The sequence below is a fragment of the Leptidea sinapis genome, chromosome 26, assembly GCF_905404315.1.
Source record: "Leptidea sinapis chromosome 26, ilLepSina1.1, whole genome shotgun sequence".
In the NCBI taxonomy this organism is placed as follows: domain Eukaryota; kingdom Metazoa; phylum Arthropoda; class Insecta; order Lepidoptera; family Pieridae; genus Leptidea; species Leptidea sinapis.
In genome coordinates, this window is record NC_066290.1 from 842,462 (window position 1) to 863,451 (window position 20,990).

A 20,990-nucleotide genomic window follows, 5' to 3' on the forward strand; every position below is an offset into this window, starting at 1 on the left:
CACTTTGATTTCAATACGCAAAAATATGCAAAATGGAAAACACGAGAGTAGCCGCCATTTTATGACCAGTGGGCAGGTTTCAAAGCGAGTGACAGCTGACAAAGCTTTAATTTTGGGGCCAAATATCAGATGGCACTACAGTTTTCTGAAAACGTCACTTTAAGGCGACTGTCCCAACTCCCACCCCTGATACAATGCAATGGGTCATCGGTGATAATTATTGTTGTTAGGTAGGTACCTACCTATTGGCCTGGGTATACAACTTTATAGTACAACAAACTACAAAACAAATAACTTTATTATAATTTATAACGGGCATCATTATATATGAAATAATTATATCTTCTTATTTAAAATAATACAGAGTAACAGTATTACAAAATGTTCCCAAGAAGAGTGCTCGTCAAGATATGCTCATCTAAGGACACTGCTAAATATTGAACTTCCTTTTTAAATTGTACTTGTAATAGAAGTTAATTGAATGATACGATGGAGAGTGATAAGAAAGGGGACGATACTGGTGGACAAAAGAAGGAGACTTGTTTATTACAAAAGATATGTTTAATTTGTGGTGACAAAGCCCTAGGTTACAACTTCAACGCGATTTCATGTGAGAGTTGCAAAGCGTTCTTCAGAAGAAATGCACTAACCAATAAGGTATTCAAGTGCCCTTTTGCCAATAACTGTGAGATCACTGTAGTCACACGACGGTTCTGTCAGAAGTGTCGCCTTGAAAAATGTTTTAAGATGGGAATGGTGAAAGAATTCATTATGTCAGATGAAGATAAGGCAGAGAAGAGGAGAAAAATTGAAGAAAATAGAGCAAAAAAACGTCAAATCTTAGAATGTGAGGATGGAGTGTCAAGCTCAAAGCATCGAAAGGAAGACCCATTAAGAAGTCCTGCCTGTGACACTTCTGAAAAGTATGATGTAAATAGTACAACTTGTAGTCCTCATAGTACAATGAGGTCTCCAGGCAGCACAGACTTGGAGAACTCACACAGTTGCCCCGTAATGTGTAACCAGTATGCTCCACAGGTGGATGAAACTTACAGTATCAAAGTATACCCTATTGATGGAAAGACTGTTATCAACAGGGCTGTGTATGAAAATAGACATCAGGACCCCTATGTGAATGAAAATCCTGACAGTATGTGTAGTGAGTCAAGCAAAACAAATAGCATTAGGTAAGTTCTCTAGTTAATATTTTAAGAAAATAAAATAGTTTAGACGCAAGTAATAGCTTTAGCATATACATATTACAAATAGACTGTAGGGAGGTTGATGTTTCCTTGTGTGTTCTATCAAAGCTTGAGCCTGCCATCATACAGTGTCCTTTTTAGAACTTTAAGATCAGTTCAATTACTGCATCATTACGTTTGTCCCTTATTAATTACTTAAAAATTATCACTGTATTATTCAAATTGATAATTCTCACCTCACCCTCTGGGATTAATTATACAAGTTAAATTACATCTCGGATAGAGCCTGACGCCCGATTTCTGAATTGAGTATTCAAGCTGAGACCGACTTAAGTATCGTTTTGTCTCATTCAGTTGTTAAGATTTCAATGTGACAGGACGATACTTAAGTTGTTCTCAGCTGGAATACTCAATTCAGAAATCGGGCGTGAGAGGACATGAGTTCGAGTCCCGCATCATTCATAAATTATGATTACAAATTTAAAATGCATATTAGAATATCCCTATTTTTTAATCTATTGTTATTTTAAATATATTGCTTTTGTTGTAAACCTTATTATATCATTTTTGGAATAGCCATAATGTCATGTACCATAATGGAACATTGTAAGAGTAAACATGGTGAGAAGAAAATGAAAAGGCATAGATGAAGGAAGCAATTGAATTGTATATAGGTACACTAAAAGTGAGGGCAGAAGCACTACAGCAAGGCCTCTTTAATTCCAACTCCAGAAATTTACCCCCGTTTGGATTCCTTGAGTGTTCGGAATATACATACAGAGAATCTACAGGGTTTTTTTTATGAAATAAAACAAGTAGTATTGCTAAGTTATAATGTATATTCATCTATGAATGTAACACTTTTAAATAAATTGAATAATTTTGTTTGTCGGGAGGTATTTAATGATAAATAAAAAGCTTTGCCTCACAATTTATGTTAAAGAATTTTTTGGCACAAGAATGTCTACTTCGTCAGCCCAAGGCAAGTATATATATGTATTCAAGGCATGTATTTAATGAGTAGGGTGTTAGGATTTCAGAGGGGTTCAGATTATGGAGGTCTGCTGTATTTTACAGAGTGTGCATCCTGCCTTGGTTCCTTAAATGTTAAAGGGGCTCCTGTTTCCACAATTAAACCACTCAGTTGGGCCCATATATATCTATATATATAAAAATGAATTGCTGTTCGTTACTCTGGCTAAAACTCGAGAATGGCTGGACCGATTTGTCTATTTTTGAAAGGTTGAATGAATAAAAACGAAAATTCTTATTTTCGTTTGATTCCCCGTAGTTCGGAAAAAAAAAATAGTTTACAATGAAAAACTAATTTGAATTTTTATATCTTTCTAACTTTCTCAGGAGGTATGATATAATCTTCCTTAAAACATGGGTAATAACTTTAAACACTTAAAAAAAGTTAAGTACTCCTCTTCTTTGTTTTAAATTTATTTTATACAAAAGTTTAGGTCTTTTATTTAATGATTGAGGCAGTAAGAAATCTGCCGGGTCAGCTAGTATTCAATATAAAAGTAAATTGTTTGTGTCTACAACTACTGAATAATGGTGTGGCGAGAATTTATTTATAGTTGCTTAGTTTTGAAAATATAAAATATCAACAAAAGAAAATTGACAAGCCAACCAGAAATTGGAAATTCATTGTTATAGTGTGAATGGGTAGATCACTTGTTGCATGGAGATGTTACTTCATTGTGTGACATCTACCACATTCATGGGAAGTGTTCTGAAGTGCAGTTTAATCAGATTCCTGCTGCCGAGTTCCACCTTCAAATCCAATCCAATCTCATTCCCACCCTCAATCATTCATCAATAGTTAAGCTATTTTTGGAATGGTTGTAATATGCCATTTAAAGGTTATCTATCAATTGCCACCTTCATGTTACAAGTCTGGCCATAAATATTGATATAACTAATAAACTTCTAATTTGTATGTTTTTGAATTCCAATTTGGTATGTGTTTATTATGTTCGCCAGTCATTTTCAAGACACTTCACATGGTATTAGTTGTATGTTTGTGCATCAGACTCCAGCCGAAATATATCAAGAGATTTTATTAACATATTTGGGCTTTCCAGCAGGATAGAACCTGGTAACTAGGCACAAACTACCAAAGCTTGGCTGGATGTTATCATTTCGGACTTTATATAAGAGCTGACGACTTGACCTGGTTTAACCTAGATCTGAACCCCTTGGGGTACAAATAATGGTCAGTTTTACTTTTAAAAGACATGACCTGGTGTGAACGACACGCCGACATAAAATAACGTGGCAAGTAGTTTTAACAGTCCTCCCTTGATGTTACTACTGGCTAAATAATTCTGAAGAGGTCGAAACAGGTGGAAATGTAAAGGTGTAAGGTCAGGGATATATGCCGAATTCATTAACACCTCAAACACTCTTAATTTTTCCGTCGTCATAAAGATGTATGAAGTCTAGCATTGTCATGATGATAGACCACACCCTTTCTATTGATCAATTCCGGCCACTTCCTCTCAACTTCTTGCTTTAATCTCATCAGTTTTTGGCAGTAGAGATCAGAATTGATCGCCCCTTCCAAGCCCACTATACACACAGCACCACATTGTTACGAGTGAACCCGAGTTTTGCCAGTCTCTAATCGCTGGAGTTCCGCAAGGATGTATGCTATATCCTACACTGTCTCTTCTGAATTTCAAAGATATGCTGGACTCCTCCAACATGCATTGTTATGCATACGACAGTCCTGGAGATGCTGTATATATGGGCCATGCAAGCCTCTCTAACGAAATCGTCAACCAGTGCCGGAAGAAAAAGGAATACTAGGAGACAAAATCTCGGGCGATTGCCAAGAAGCCGGGCGTCATAAATAGAGTACCGCAATACTTTAAGCCTCCTTACATTCAAGCACTCTACAAAACGCTGGTCAAGCCGCATAGAGTATTGCTGTCATCTCTGGTCTGGTACCATCTCGAACCATTTGACCGCGTACAACACAGAGTTACTAGGATTGGCTGGGATATAGTTATTATCTCCCACAAACAACCTTAGGTGTTTCCATAATGATAGGGTATGTTTACCTTCAAAAAACACGGGTATACCTGTCTAAAAGACCGACAAGGCTCCTGGTATCCCTCTGGTGTTGCACCAGGATGTGGGCTGTGATCACAACATTTGGTGACCGGTACGTCGCTCGTTTGTCCCACAACCTCTAAGGTAAATATATTAGATACCTGTGTGTGTAGATGTGAAATAAACACTGTTTTCTGCATCTTGTGGAACACCAGTAACAGTATAAGGAACACATGCTTGAAGATATATTTCTTAGAACATCGATTCACATTTGCAAGTGAACGAAGAAATTAACAATGAAAAAAGGATTAGTACAATTAGGAATGACAACTCCTAATTTCCCAATACATGACACATTTAACCAATAGTTGAAATGCTAAAAGAAACCTTATTTAAAGAAAAGTTCCCTCAAATTAGTAACAAAAATATGCCCCTGGAACGCTCAAGTTGGTGGGGAAGAATGGAGATGGCGAAATTTCTTTAATATACGCTCTCGGTGGACCTCGAAAACGACTTCATTGATTTTGGCAACAAATTTCCACTGCGATTAAAAATCGGGACGATAATCGTAATGTTGCAAAAGATAACGTCAGCCAAGGCACAATTTTGAAAGCGTTTCCGAAAGATCCTTTTTTCGACTTTGAGTTATTCGACTTTTAACGATTACTACTATCGGTGCGGCTTGCACCTGCCATGGCGATAAATAAATTGAAAGGTCAGTTCGTGAAATGTTTATGGTAGCAATCTTGAAAAATCCATGTTTTTTCACATGTTATATCTAACTTTTTTCTTTTTTTTATTTATATCAGCTGGAATTGAAAATTTATATAGTCGAAACAAGACCACGTCTGTTGGATTAGCTAGTGAATATGACTTGATGACATGATAACTATTTATGTAAATGTAAATGATTGTACCTGGTGAAGAAGAAGCACCCATATGATATCTAATTTATCTTTAACAGAATGAATATCTTTTGACTTAGAGAACCTACTATACTCGCTCATACTTCATCTCAAAGGCAACCTAATGATAACCTAAAACACCACATGACAGATCGTACCGGGTGCCAGGAGGCGGCTAGGGAGATGTGGATTTAGTACTCTTTGAAAATACCAATGTTAAAGAACACTACTAAGTGATAGTATCCCAGGTGAAGCGAAAAGCAGTACTTACAATAATTAAAACGAATGGATCTTATTTTCGACAGTGGCATGAGCCAAGCTGATTATTTTATGCTTCAATACAATATTGATTATTAATATTTACAGACGACAATTTCATAACATTTTTGATAACATTACTTTTTTTTTAAATTTTGTATTCAGTATTGTCGGGAAGAGATCACTTCAAGCAATCATCCACACCACCCGGGCCCGCGTAGATCTTATTATAATATTGTTTTAGTCTGTTGTGCGTTGTACACACGTGTTAAATTTGAAAAATCGATCCAGACGTTAGGAGGAGATCACTAACGTACGTAGGAGAATTATATGGCGACTGTATTGAGAATCTAAAGTTCTAAACCAATCTCAAATTCCCTGGAACACTCTAAAAAATCATCAAAATCGTCCAGCCATTTAGGAGGTAGTTCAATAGTGAATGTAAACCATCCTCAAATCCACTTGAACACACGCAGAAAATTCAGCCGTGTAGGAGGAGTTCATTGTCAACACACGTACAGAAGAATTATATATATACGTATTATGAAAATTTATTGAAGTTGGCGTTACTTTGCGGAAATCCATAATTATACAAATGATTCAAGTTTTCTTTAGTGTTAATTCCGCCAATATTTGTTTTTTAACAATTCGACACGTGTTTCGCCTCTACACGAGGCATCCTCAGGACGTGTTGTCTCGCCAAAAGAGTCTTAGAGTCTCGTGCCAGATTTTGGCGAGACAACACGTCCTGAGGATGCCTCGTGTAGAGGCGAAACACGTGTAGAATTGTTCAAAAACAATTATTAACACTAAAGAAAACTTTAATCATTTGTATATTACGTATTATGTCTAATATATCCAGACTATCTAATAAATCTTTATATGTATATCTAATCTGTGCACACTAGAATGAATTACGAATCCATGGAAATAAGATAAGTAAATCTATTGATAATGCCTATGAATCATAGGTTGGCATGCACAATGTACATTGAGTTATATATGCAACTGTTGTGTAATAAGGGGTATTAAAACACGAATGTGATTTATCTCACGAGGCGAAGCCGAGTGTGATAATAGTATCACATGAGTGTTTTAATACCTAATTATCAACAGTTGCATACAAGACTTTATCTACACCCAGAATATGAATCCTCTAAAAGATTCTGAAACAGTTAGCTTACTGCAAACATTAAAACAGCCAGTCCTAGTCGCTCATTTTTTGTAAAAAAAAAAACAATAAAAATATCGAAAAATGGCGGGGATTCGAATAACCTACTTTTTTTTACGGCGCGCGACGTTCTGGTAGTGTGGAACGCGCGTAAACGAAAATGTTCTTTTTTTGAAATTCATACAGATACCACGCATCGAGCAATAAGAATATGGCTGTCTGTTAAACTCTTTAAGCATGAAGGCATTGAAAAAAAAATAGGAGTGTTGTTATGAAATTCAGTACAACATTACAACACTCGTTTGGATGATGTAATGGTTATTAGAACATTGGGTGTTTTAATGTTGGCAATAAGCTGTTTCAGAATCTTTAATAGAGGATTTAAAGCATGGGTGTAGATAAAGGTACATTACATATTGAGCATGTTGAAGTTGAGTTAGCATAACATTAGATACCTACATAAATAATTATTATTTTAATTATCAAGTTAACATCACCAAGACGACATAAATAATACAAAATTCATTGAGTTATAGTTCGGAGAAAAAGTCTTTTTGCATATAGTATATTGTATAAACATCAAAATATAATATCTCTTTGGCTATATTTTTCTTATTTGACTGGTTTTTATGATATTAAAAAGGTTGTATTATATAATTTTTTCCAACTACTTTTTATTTGTTTTTCTTTCCAAACATCCAAACATAGTAGATCTTTTTGCATTATTTATGTTAAGTTTTAGATTCTGATGGTATTCTTCGTGTTAATATAGCTATGAAAAGTTGTATTTAGTTCAAATTATTCATTTGTTTTTTTATGGAAGATCAGAACTAACGAGCGTACGTGTCGCCTGATGTTAGGTGATCACCGCGACCCACATTTTCTTGCAATGCCAGAGGAATCACTGGAACGTTGCCGGCCTCTAAGGAAGGTGTACACGTATGTAATACTGTTGTTTCTATACAGTAGGGCGTTAACTGTATGGGTGGTTTCAATATGCAATAGAAATAAACTTCTATTCTTATTGTTTTTATTAATACGTAAATATTTAAAATATACAAGAAATGGAAATTTAAGTAACATCAAATTTTTAAAAGTAATGTTATTTAAGTGACCGCCGCTGACATTCTTAAAGTCGCACTCGAAGAATTTGAAAAAACATTTTGACAAGTTGCTCGTAGAATTCGTTCATATCACGCACAATATTTGCTTTAACTCTTCAACTTTTGTTTAAATATTTTCATAGAATCTTTATTTTAGGAATCCCCACAAAAACTAATCATCCGGAGAGAGGTCTCGCTTCTTTGGGGCCCCTCAATATCTCCTGTTCGTGTGATGAGTTTTAATGAAATATTTCTAAAAGAAACGTTTACGCGGGCTTTCTCTTTCGGCGAGGATTTCCTCTGATCGATTCATGAACACGATGAATAATCTCCGGCGTACTTATTGACATCGGGGTGCGCGTTTTATTAATTCTGATTGAAGACCCGGTTTCCTCAAACATTTTCGCATGGTGCTTCTCTGATGTCACGTAAGCTGCAGTGGCGCGGTTCATTCACCTAGCATAAGTTACAGATTGGTTGGTGGCATTAGGCATAAAACGCGCAAACATAAAAGGCACCCTGTGCTTCCGAGGACGCGTCCATAGCGACTGTAAATAAGAATGTACGTAATTAGAGACAGGACAGCCTTAGTAAAAATTCAAATTTAGTTAATTGTGAATCGTGCATTGTCCATGATTGTCTACGAAGTATAATCCGGCTAAGTTTGAAAGCGAACAGTTGCTTAAAACGTGTGTGTGTGTGAGTGGATTTCGGCTATCTCCGTTTTTACAAGATTATAGCCGTCATCTGTCAATGTATCAATGACTGCACGTTTCATACAATCGAATGAATCGCTTTTTTCTTAGAGAGTTTCGCTAGGCTGGCGACTGTAAATTTCACGAAATGGTGCGGCCCCGTACCTCTAACAATTACAGTTAACGTCCACCCTGTATGACTATATTTTCAGGTCGGTGGAATCAAACGGAGACAGCACGTTCACCGAGCCCCACCACGTGAGCGACGAGGCGCCCTCCACCAGTATCTCCGACCCCGACGTGAACAAGGCCAGGGAGATCCTGCAGGATGTTGAGAGGTATTTATAAATCAGAGAGACATATTTTATTTTTTATTTTGTAATGTAAAATCATATAATCTTACAATAATAAAAATAAATTCTATTCGAAATGACTACCATTGGTTAAAGCATTAAAATGCAAACCTTTTATTTGTCTGGCCATTGTTTCCATAGGGAATTTAGTCATTGTGCTTGTTCTAGACATTTCTAATGACTCGATGTCGGCCCCGATGTTTAGACGCCTAATAAGGACCTGAACTAACTATAGTCCAAGGGGTTTAGATATTATGGGCTAGATGAGGGCTAGTCTTCAGCTCTTATGAAGTCCGGAACTTTGAATTCCTGTCAAGGTTGAGAAGTTATTACCTTGTAACCGGGTCCAGGGTCTCGCTGAAAAATCCAAGGCATAATTTGAAAAATCGTATTGCTACGTGGTTTCACACCATCTAAGACTGTCTCTTGAGACGTCTTTACTCCATTTTCACAAAAATTAAGCTTAAATGACACCTTGATAACACTTTTTTTGTATGAAAATAAGGGACGAGACGAGCAGGACGTTCAGATGATCGTAATTGATACGCCCTATCTATAATAATTCAGTGCCGCTCAGGATTCTTGAAAAACCCAAAAATTCTGAGCAGCACTACAATTGCGCTCGTCACCTTGAGACATAAGATGTTAAGTCTCATTTACCCAGTAATTTCACTAGCTACTGCTTCACGGCAGAAATAGGCGCCGTTGTGGTATGGCCACAATCTAGCCGCCTTCCTGTGCAAAGGAGCCTCCCACTAAGCTATGAGTGACGCAGGTTGGTGACAAATTTGCACCTGTGAAGTGACCACATGTGAAGCTTCTTTGGCGTACCTTTTTCATTTTACCGGCGGTATAAAATCGACTCCATTACTTTGGAGAAAATGGAGGTGATGGCAATAGGGCGGTAGTTGGACGGATCCGAGCGTACATTTCTCAGAGGGATCGGGTGTCGCCTTCCATAATTTCGGAACTACGTCTGATGAGTCTCTAGAAAAGACGAAAGAGACGGGGACCGGCGCAAGTCCAGAGCATGTCCGCAGCACTTGGCGGAATGCTACTGTACTATACTTTACGAAACCAATATGTATGAGATCTTACGCAATTTCTGCGGAAGTCTGTCTCCATTCCGGTCATTCCTGCCAACTTCAGGACTCGATGACTAGACAAACCGACTTACTAGAAGTGTAGTAGTAGAGGCTTAGAGTATTGACACGGAACAAGTGCCTTCATTTAAGACAGTTTAAAAAAAATGTGTGTACTTATGAACGAACGGAAGAAGATACGTATTATCCTTAAAAAAATTTTCTTCGTGCCTTTTGCGTTTAATAAATCAAATCAAAATAACTTTATTCATCTAGGTCAAGGAAATAACACTTATGAATGTCAAAAAAATATTTTTCTTATTGAATCTACGGATACTTCGTAAAGGGTTGAGCTAATGAGAAGAAGTGGCAAGAAACTCATTGCCTCTCTTTTATGACAAGATTTACATTTCCATCGATTTACAAATCATTTCAATCTATATATAGTCGTAAAAGTTCTTGAAAAAGACGGCTCAACCTTCCCCCCCGGTAGGGCAAAGCCAAATTGGCTTCGAAGAAGCTGGACGTCATCAATAGAGCACGACAATACTTCAAGCCGGCCCACATTCTAGCGCTCTACAAAGCGCAGGTCCGGCCACACATGGAGTATTGCTGTCATCTCTGGTCTGGCGCACCCCAGTATCTGCTCGATCCATTTGACCGCGTGCAACTTAGAGCAGCTCGAATTACCGGGGACTCAGTGCTCTGTGAACGGCTGGATCACTTGGCGTTGCGTAGAGACGTTGCTTCATTGTGTGTCTTCTACCGCATTTATCACGGGGAGTGTTCCGAAGAGCTGTTTAACCTGATTCCTGCCGCTGAATTCCACCTTCGCACGACACGCCACAAGTTAGGATATTATCCCCACCATCTGGATGTGTGGCGGTCCTCCACAGTGCGGTTTTCAAGGAGCTTTCTCCCTCGTACCACAAAGCTGTGGAATGAGCTTCCTTGTGCGGTGTTTCCGAGACGATACGACATGTGTACCTTCAAAAAAAGCGCGTACACCTTCCTTAAAGGCCGGCAACGCTCTTGTGATTTCTCTAGTGTTGCAAGAGAATGTGGGCGGCGGTGATCACTTAACACTAGGTGACCCGTACGCTCGTTTGTCCTCCTATTCCATAAAAAAAATGTATATAAGAAATTTCCACGTATATAGTCACTCATCACGATATCTCTGGAACCATAGGGCGTAGAGACTTGAAACTTGGTAGAAATATTCCTTTCGACGAGTAGAGATCAGCTAAGAACGGATTTAAAGAAATTCCATCCGTAAGTTTTTTTTTATAACAGAACAACGTGTGTCGGGTCCGCTAGTTACAATATAATAGGTTTGAGTTTCGGTTTTGTGTTTGATAAGGTTACTTGTATATTTTGTGTTGCGATCATTAAATGATGACCTGTCTCAGAATAGAACCGAACTCCATGGAGTCAATACTGTGTGAGGCGATCAAGCTGGAGTTCGAGGCGAACACGTCCCTCAACAGCTGCCGGGGGTCCTCCAGGGAGCTCAACGAGGTAATGATGCAGTTACTTTTCACCGGGCGACGCGGGTAAGAGGCGCTCCCAACCCGTCCAGACAGTCGTAAAAGTTCTAAAAAAAGACGGCTCATCCTCCCCCCCCCCCCCCCCCCCGTGATAAAGAAAGTGTACGCGCTTTTTTTTTAAGGTAACCATGTCGTATCGTCCCGGAAACACCGCACAAAAAAGTTAAAAGAAACACGTGTGCATCTATAATGTATAACCCTTGTCAACAAATAAAGATCTTACTTATTTACTTACGTGTTAATTATGATATAACGATATAAGTCAATTTTAAACAAAATTTCCAGGTGGAGCGAGCGAAACTGAACGAGCTGATTGTGGCCAACAAGGCACTGCACGCGCCCATCGACGACGACCTCTTGCAGCTCGTGGGGGACACACCATCGCAGTTCAACTTCCCAGGGTTCAAGGTGAACTGGTCATCTTGATACACACTGACGGAGCTGACGGTGACAACCTCCAAAACACTCGGGGTCGACGCGATAACTTATCAACTTATTTATAAATCAATGGCTCGAAATTCCTCTACTTACGTCACAAATTCTAAATTCGTTTGTCGCCGTCAAAATACAGTCAAGAATCTTGATCGTTTACATATTGATTGGATACAGTCCACTTGACAGTGTTTTGTAAATTATAATGCTGGGAGACAGTATCTTGTCGCGACCGTAACACGATAAGTATGTTGTGAACAAATTATGTGCAAATCTTTCTAAATCTAAGTTTCTTATTGATGCTTAATATTCTGAACTGAAAGTTAAAAAAGACATAAATTTATGGAATCTTTATAGATACAGTAGCGTTCGTTTTCGAAAATAGCATTTGTCTCAAAACCTAGTCCGGAACTTATATTTTTTGTCTTAGAAATACCTATATATTCGCCACAGAAATAATACAGTCAATGTCATTTTATTACATATGACAATTCATACAATTAGCGGGCGCAGGGTAATAATTAATATGGACATACTTTTGCCGGGTCAGTGCTTATATTAATATTAATGTTACAGGTTTCAAATACAAACGCTTATAATTTATAACGTCGCTTAATGAAGCGACGTTATAAATTATATGATTAATGCGGTAGAGGACACACAATGGTGTGTCCTCTACCGCATTTATCACGGGGAGTGTTCCGAAGAGCTGTTTAACCTGATTCCTGCCGCCGAATTCCACCTTCGCACGACCCGCCACAAGTTAGGATTTCATCCCCACCATCTGGATGTGTGGCGGTCCTCCACAGTGCGGTTTCAAGGAGCTTTCTTCCTCGTACTACAAAGCTGTGGAATGAGCTTCCTTGTGCGGTGTCTTATCAACAGGTGACCCGTACGCTCGGTTGTCCTCCTATTCCATAAAAAAAAAATTAAAAATAATGTGTAGGTGGAAACTTGGTATATATTTCTCCAAACCTGTATATCCTCGAAGGGATGGACACTGATGTCTCACATCTACATTTCGTCAATTTAATATTTGCCCGTTGCTGTATATCATGCACAATTCCAAACTTGCCACCAACCACTGTAGAACTAGAGAAGTCGTTCGTACTTACAGACACGTCAACGCAGCAATCATGGAATCATAAATGATGTTCAACTTTTAAACTTTCTACAGTGGGTTTAATACTTTTTTTTTTATGGAAAAGTAGGACAAACGAGCGGACGGGTCACCTGTTGTTAAGTGATCACCGCCGTCCACATTCTCTTGCAACACCAGAGGAATCACAAGAGCGTTGCCGGCCTTTTTTTGAAGGTACCCATGTTGCATCCACTCGAAAACACCGCGTAAGGAAGCTCATTCCACAGCTTTGTAGTACATGGAAGAAATCTCCTTGAAAACCGCACTGTGGAGGACCACCACACATCCAGATGGTGTGGATGATATCTTAACTTGTGAATTCGGCGGCAGGAATCAGGTGAAAGGGCTGTTCGGAACACTCCCCGTGATACCATATCGAGTGTGTTTCATTAGTTAGGCGACCCTATTGATATTGTTGCTGGTGTTTCAGGATATAATGTCTAAGTCGGGCGAGGACAGCCCCGACCCGCTGCTGGTGAGCATTGTGAACCTGACGGCGGTGGCCATCCGGCGGTTCATCAAGATGGCCAAGAAGATCAACGCGTTCAAGAATATGTGCGAGGAGGACCAGGTATGGCCTCCCCGGTATCGCGGCCCTGCAGCTGCGACGTGACTCATTGTGATATCTGGTATCAAACTATCAGCTGGAACGTGCAACTCAGAGCTGCTCGAATCATCGGAGATCCAGCACTCTAGGAAAGGGTCTAATTTGCCTCGTTATGTATGTTCTACTGCATTTGTAACAGGTACACTTTTAAAGAGTTCTCTTACGGTGATCACAGACTTATCTAAATGTCATCCTTAAACATCTGGATGTGTGGTTAGACTTGAGAAAAACAGGAGCAAGAAACCCAACGGTCTCTTTTTTGGTAAAATATCGTTACGATAAAATTAATCTACTAAGTAAATAGTCTGAGAGTGATCGCCCCTAGATATATACCCAATAGTGGTATCATTCACACTCTCAACATCAAGTGGTCCGCGCACAAACCACTATTATCTCGCCAATTTCGGTGTCAAAAATGCATGTTGGTGCTTTCATAAACTTTTATGTCAAATTTTTATGTTAAATGTACATTGTTACGCAAATTAGAGAAAGCTTATGGACTGTCAGCAAAAGGTGATAGAGACATAACTAAAAAGTGAATACCGTATGCTTAAAATTCCCATTACAACCCAGTAATTTTGGCCAATGCTATGGAGAAATTAGTAATATGCAAATCAAAAGAAATTGATATTTTTATGAGTTTTCTCATTGTTATAATTTCATTTACTTTTTTGTGTTTTTTATAACTCTTGTTTCTCAATAAATATGTAGTACCTATCTATCGACTTGCGACATGCGAGTTTTTATTATTAAACTTTGAACCTTATGTACTAGCAAATATAGTCCTATTTTCGTATTTATATTTTTGAATTAGAAGATTTTTTTATTAAATAATTTAATGGAACCAAAATCAAGTCCTTATCTAGCAAGCTATGCTTTATAAACCTTTTTGAAGCTGAGGGATCACAGCAGACCAGGCGACCTGCTGCAGGTACAGTTTGCACAGCCCACGTGGCCAGCTACAGAAGTTTTAGAAAAACGGGCTTGGCTCGCAGTACGCCCCAATGACCTGTTATTATATGATTATTAACCGACTTCAAAAAAGGAGGAGGTTCTTAATTCGTCGGTATTTTTTTGTATGTTTGTTACCTCAAAACTTTCGACTCGGTGAACCGATTTTGATAATTCTGTGTGCAGGTGCTTCCCAAGTGGTCCCATTGTAATTTGGTCTAGATCTGACAGTGGTACCGATTCCAAAAATAACAATAATCGTAACTAGAATAACATTAATTAATTAGATTGTATAAAAATACGCAATTATTTTTATACTTTTGAGTGCACATTATATCTATTGTTTTGGAATAGTGTTAAGGGCGGTTGTTTTTTTATGTATTTGTGGCAGTGAGAGTGTTAAGAAAGTCATGTTAACCTTTACCACACAAACGTCTTTTAACAATTCATTTGAATTTCGTAACACATTTTGTACATTTTCTAGAATCATATTGTCAAAACATATACATCGCCCAACATAAGAGTTCTCTAACTCAGGATAATGAGTTTGTTTGTACCTGGTGTAAAAAAATGCCGGCCAAGCTGCAGTGATTCATCCTGTGTGCCAGAGTGTATGGGCGCTGGTGATTACCTACTGTCCTCCGGTAGTTTATACTCCTATTCCATAACAAATAGTAAAATCCCGTATAGGACACCATCTTGTTACGGTTTTCATCTTGTATAATAATAATATAATAATACACTTTGTATATTTATAATTGACAAACTTTAAATTTCACTCGTATTCTCGTCCACCCCTGGATTATTGAAGCCCCTCAGCTGTTTCACTTAAAAAACGCTTTCATTTATATGTAAGCAATAATAATAATACATATTTGTCAATCGGCCCATTTCTACAGAGCCTACATTATAATCTTCAAATTATTTTCTATTAGGCTTTTTTTATAAAAATAAGAGACGAGACGAGCAGGAAGATTAGCTGTTGGTAATTGAAACGCACTGCCCATTATAATGTGAGGCAGTGCCGCTCAGGATTCTTAAAAAACCCAAAAATTCTGAGCGGGACTACAATTGCGCTCGTCACCTTGAGACATAAGATGTTAAGTCTCATTTGCCCAGTAATTTCACTAGCTATGGTGCCCTTCAGACCGTAACACAATAATCCTTACACATTACTGCATCACGGCAGAAATAGGAACCGTTGCGGTACCCATTATCTAGCTGGCATCTTGTGCAATGGAGCCTCCCACTTGTATATTATATACATGCTAAACTGTAATAATACTGTATGTTTCTCCACAGGTGGCGCTGTTGAAAGGCGGGTGTATCGAGATGATGGTACTACGCAGCACCATGACCTACGACGTGCAGAGGAACCAGTGGAAGGTTCGATCATTATATTTAGCAGACTTCCCCCCTTATTCATAATAGTCTGCTAACTTAAAGCATTGCTAATTCTCACTCTGTCTTCTTCTATTGACCTAAGTCAGAATGAGAAAAAACACTCCTAAGCGGCTGTTTAAAGTTAGCGGACCATTATGAATAAGGGGGTTATTGTTTCCTGAACCAATAGTGGACTTCATTCAATACAGTCTCTGTCATCCACTCGTACGGACAATTAATTTGGCATATTAAAATAGGTGCGACAGTGTTAGTAACCTGAGGGTTAGCTCTCACCTGACTGGCTGATGTCACCAGATATCTCCGACATTATATTAGTGTAGCGTATACATACACTGCTGAACAACTTGATGGACACCTTTTTTATTCTGTATATCTTTCTTTAATATGCATATTTTTATTTGTCATTTAAAGTTATTTTCTTCAGTGTAAGTGTAGCTTTTTTTTTATTCAAAACAAATGAGCGAGTTACTTGAAGGCAAATAGTTGATGAGGCCTGTAAATAGCGTACACATTTACAAGTTGTTCTTAAAAGCAAATAAAGTACCAATGAATTAATATGGTGGCTCAAGTATTATATTATGTTCCTAATGATGAATCCTCGAAAAACACTAATATCATAGAATTATATCACAGCAATATAAGCTCTGGTACCTGAACTGCTGGTGTTGTGATCCCACTCAGACGGGGAGATGGGAGATATTTCGTTTCCACGTGGTTATTCCAGTGTCTACCGTCGGCGAACCTTAGATCTTATTAAATCCACCGGTGGAATGGTTGAAACCCCAAAAATTTACACTACAGTGATCCCACTGAAGTTCAGATGCAGGTGTATTTATTTCACGGGATTCTTCAAGTTTTCTTCAAATAGGAATTTTTAAAAGCGGAGCGTACTTAACGTAATTGGGATGGCGGTCGGTGAGCAAGAAGGGTCTCAACTGCCATCTGCTGGCAATGTTGCGAGACAATCCTAAATAAAGCTTCGATACGTTTATGGGCGTTGCGTGGATAAATATTGGCGCGAGAATTTAAAATAGAAATTAAAATTTTATACTTAATACTAATAAACTAATATTTATTATTTCTTAATTCTAATTAAAAAATATTAATATTGAAAAAGGCAGTAACGCTTCACCAATAGTTTGCATTCAGATGTAAATAGTGAATAGTAATATAATGACGTGGCACTCGGCGCAGCTTCCTCACAGCCAGTCGCGGTTCGGCTCCATCGGCTCGGACGTGCTCAAGCTGGCCAAGGGCGACATCTACCGCTCGCACGCCGCCTTCATCCGCTCGTTCCCCAGCGCGTGGCGCACGGACGAACACGTCATCCTCATCATGTGTGCCATCTTGCTGTTCACGCCCGAGCGGGCCAGGGTGGTGCACCGTGACGTCATCAAGCTGGAGCAGGTACTCGACAATTAACATTTAAACAAACACTTTCACTGTTACCTCCCACTATACTTATTCTTGATAATTCTATTTATGTAAATTGCGAGAGAGGACACTCGGTAAACGTTAGTGCGTGTGAACGTACGCTAGCACGCGCGTTTGTTGCGAGTGACAGACTATGTCAAAATGGCGGCCCGACGGACGGTCGGTTGGTGTTGCCAGTTGACGTATATAATATAATTTTTACGATTTTACTTAGTAATATGAAAATAAATATTAAATTATATTTTGTACAAAAAAAATAAGCGATATCGATTATTTCGTCCTTTACGACATCACTATAACTTACCAGGCGTCGATCTGTCAAAAAACTATTTATAAAATGGACAAATTATAAGATTACGTTAACGTAAGTACGTAACCTTACGTATACTTAAGTATAGGTTTGAAACAATATAAAGTTGATGTAAAATTACGATTACATACCTGAACTGAGCTATTTTTATAAGATGACCTTATACAGAGTAGGTAAAAATTTTGGGTAAAGAAGACAACCCTAGCATGTCCAGGAGACGTAAGCGTCACGCGATAGAAATAGAGACAACTCCTAGGTAAATAAAAATGTAGGTTAATAGCTATATAGTTAGATAATAGGGTATTGTATGGACGCAAGAATCCCCATTTATTTGATTTTGCAGAGTGAGCCTTCTGTACTTGTACTATTTGTTGCCTCTCGCTATATTATTTTTTCAACTATTCATTGGGATATTAAAAGAAAATAAATAGTTATTGTTTATTATTTTCGTGTTTCAGAACTCTTACTATTATCTTCTGCGAAGGTATCTAGAGAGCATATACCCGGGCTGCGAGGCCAAGTCCACGTTCCTGAAGCTGATCCAGAAGACGGTGGAGCTGCGACGGCTGGCGGCGGAGGTGACCGGCGTCTACCTCGACGTGAACCCCATAGAGCCGCTGCTCATGGAGATATTCGACCTGAAGCACCATCCGACCTAATATCGTTGATGAGTCGGCTCTTGTCGTGTCGTGTCGGTGCTTCGTCTGTATCATATATACCTACGATGTTTTAAGTCAAACCGTGTATTAGCAATAACGGGTTTGTGGTGCTAATGTTAAGTAGCACTGGGGGTAAAGATTAATTTATAAATATGTTTGAAATGCGATGAGAAAACTTTTTAATGATATGGTTATGTATAAATTAATAGTTATCACAAATTTTGACAAGAAGTAAAGATGCTCCTTGTTATTATATATTAGTTCTTGTTGGGTCAATTTTTTTATATTTGTGAAAGAACGATTTATATTAAGAAAATGTGCACGGGCTATCACAATTGTAAACGAACAAAATAGTATTATAAACTACCTCCAAATTGCCTGATATTATGTCAATTAAACTGTGTCTGAATATTTTATTTTTTGTTGAAATTATATCAATAACGTGCTTATATGTATATAGTTATGTTTACCTTTTGTTGTAAGACGTATGATAAATATTATTATTGTTATTATTTAAGAAGGGATAAATATATTATATATGTTGTACATCTATTAAATAGTAGACTGCATACTTTGATCTTCTAAGGGTGAAGTCGACATAAGTTACTGCTGACAGAGTCGGGTATACAATGGCGGGATCCCCACCAGGTTTTGAAAATGGAAGCCGTCTGGTCGCCAGAACATATTTGTAATTAATCTCCTATTAACAGTGTCAATATCTGTGTTCAGATTACTATCTCCCATAGTGATAAACTATGGGACAACTGGAGGATTGCAGACGATCCCGGCTTGCTGCGGAATATGTCAGTCTGGATCGTTTGTAGCTTTTATGTGTTACAAGTTTTCTACTTATTGGCAGCTTCGACCGAGAGATAAGCTTGGCACGAGCAATCCCATTCCTAGTGTTCTCCACGTGCTTGCAGTCAATTATTGTGACGCCCAGATACTTGATAAGATAGATACATGATGGCTTCCAGGGTGAGCCTCTTCTCTGAAAACTCAGGTTTATTCGAGAATACGTAGAAAGCCGAAGTTTGTCTGTCCAACGAGCGGGAGGACATCCGTGTACCGGGCGTGCTATGGATTAGCCACACTCTAATTATTATTTGACTTGTCATCTTAGTTTGCGTCATATTGTTCAGCTCGTGTCATTCGTAATCAATCTCCTTGTTGGCCTGCCGGACATCTCACACGCGTGATACGCGACGTGATGGACAATGAACACCAGATTGCACTTCTGTTGGCTTGGTGTACGGCATCATCAGTTCAGGTTTCGAATCTCCTTTCCCTTTTTCAAAAGCATCACAACCTTGCCTACTTTACTTTTCTTCAAAGTCAAAGTCAAAGTTTTTATTTGCTTAAACATGTTAGATTGATGTTACATAAATATTATAAAGTATATTATTGCCACATTTATGACGTGCAAATTTTATAAACTACATTTCTAAATCATTAGTAACAATAATATCAATTTAACAAAAGATTAGTAGCAGTATTATATAGTCAAGTTTTTAGTTGAAAATATTCGTCTAATGAATATAAGCAGTTTTTACGAAGGTATATTTTCAATTTAGATGAGAAATTCCTATTTGACGATACCTCTCTTATTATTTTTGGGATGTGATTATAGATTTTTATGCACATACAAAAACAGTTTCTCTGAAATAATGTAGTTCTACAGCAAGGTACTTGTAGTTTGGTGGGGTCCCTGGATGGGAAAAGAGAAGTGTTTTCCTGTGTACTGAATTCGCTAAATTTTTTTCGAACAAACATACAGCACTCAAATATGTATAATTCAACAATTGTTAATAAGTTATATTTTTTAAATACGGGTCTGCAGCTTTCAAGGGGTCTTTTTCCCGCTGCAGCCTTCAAACATTTTTTTTGCGCAATTAAGACTCTATTTATTACTGTTGAGTTACCCCATATTATGATACCATACCTAATTACTATTCTACGTAAGCATGGTAAGCCGTTAAAGCCGCTTTTTCCGATATAGTTTTTTTTATTCTTTTTATTGCAAAAACAAACTTATTAAGACGTTTGCATAATGATTCAACGTAAGCTTTCCAATTACAATTATTATCCATTATTATGTCTAAGAATTTGGTATTTTCAACCTCATCAATTTTAATTTTATTGTATGTTATGTTTCTAAGGGGTGGATATATGGTATTATAATTTTTAAATTGTATAAGTTTTGTTTTTATTATATTAATATTTAAATTGTTATTTTCTAACCATTTGCCGATTTTCATGATTTCATCATTTATGACCGCGTCGTATGGTCTTTTTGAGTTTGTGTCAGTGATAATTATTCTAATGTCGTCAGCATATAATACACACTTATTTTCTGTAATATTTGGTAGGTCGTTGATATATAGTAGAAATAATAATGGTCCAAGTACACTGAGAAATTCAAGATTTCTCGTTAATAGCTAGTGCTTGCGGGCTAGGTATTCGCCTGATCAGTCCCGACTCCCGTCGCACGGCCTGGGTTCATTAATATTTGTTCGTCTTGTCATATATATATATATATATATATATATATATATATATATATATATTCTCATAAAAGTTCCTCCTTCATTTGTGGTGTTTCCTACTTCAGGTAAGCTAGGGATGCAAGTCTGGGTTGGCCAACTGTCGCTCCAGAATGTCTCCCAGGAT

The 20,990-nt window shown here is 37.9% G+C and overlaps 1 protein-coding gene across 2 annotated transcripts; it reads left to right on the top strand.

Moving 5' to 3' along the window:
* The first annotated feature begins 27 nt into the window (after positions 1 to 27).
* Positions 28 to 20,860, top strand: LOC126972294 (nuclear hormone receptor HR96). Of its 2 annotated transcripts, XM_050818944.1 has the most exons (8): positions 28 to 1,187; positions 8,613 to 8,738; positions 11,245 to 11,353; positions 11,668 to 11,790; positions 13,386 to 13,526; positions 15,816 to 15,899; positions 17,112 to 17,324; positions 18,120 to 20,860. In XM_050818944.1, exons 1-8 carry the CDS (start codon positions 490 to 492, stop codon positions 18,318 to 18,320), a joined length of 1,695 nt encoding a protein of 564 aa, XP_050674901.1. In that variant the 5' UTR covers positions 28 to 489; the 3' UTR covers positions 18,321 to 20,860. The 2 variants fall into 2 exon arrangements, with proteins under 2 accessions (XP_050674901.1, XP_050674902.1); XM_050818945.1 differs by lacking the exon at positions 17,112 to 17,324.
* The last annotated feature ends 130 nt before the right edge of the window (positions 20,861 to 20,990 follow it).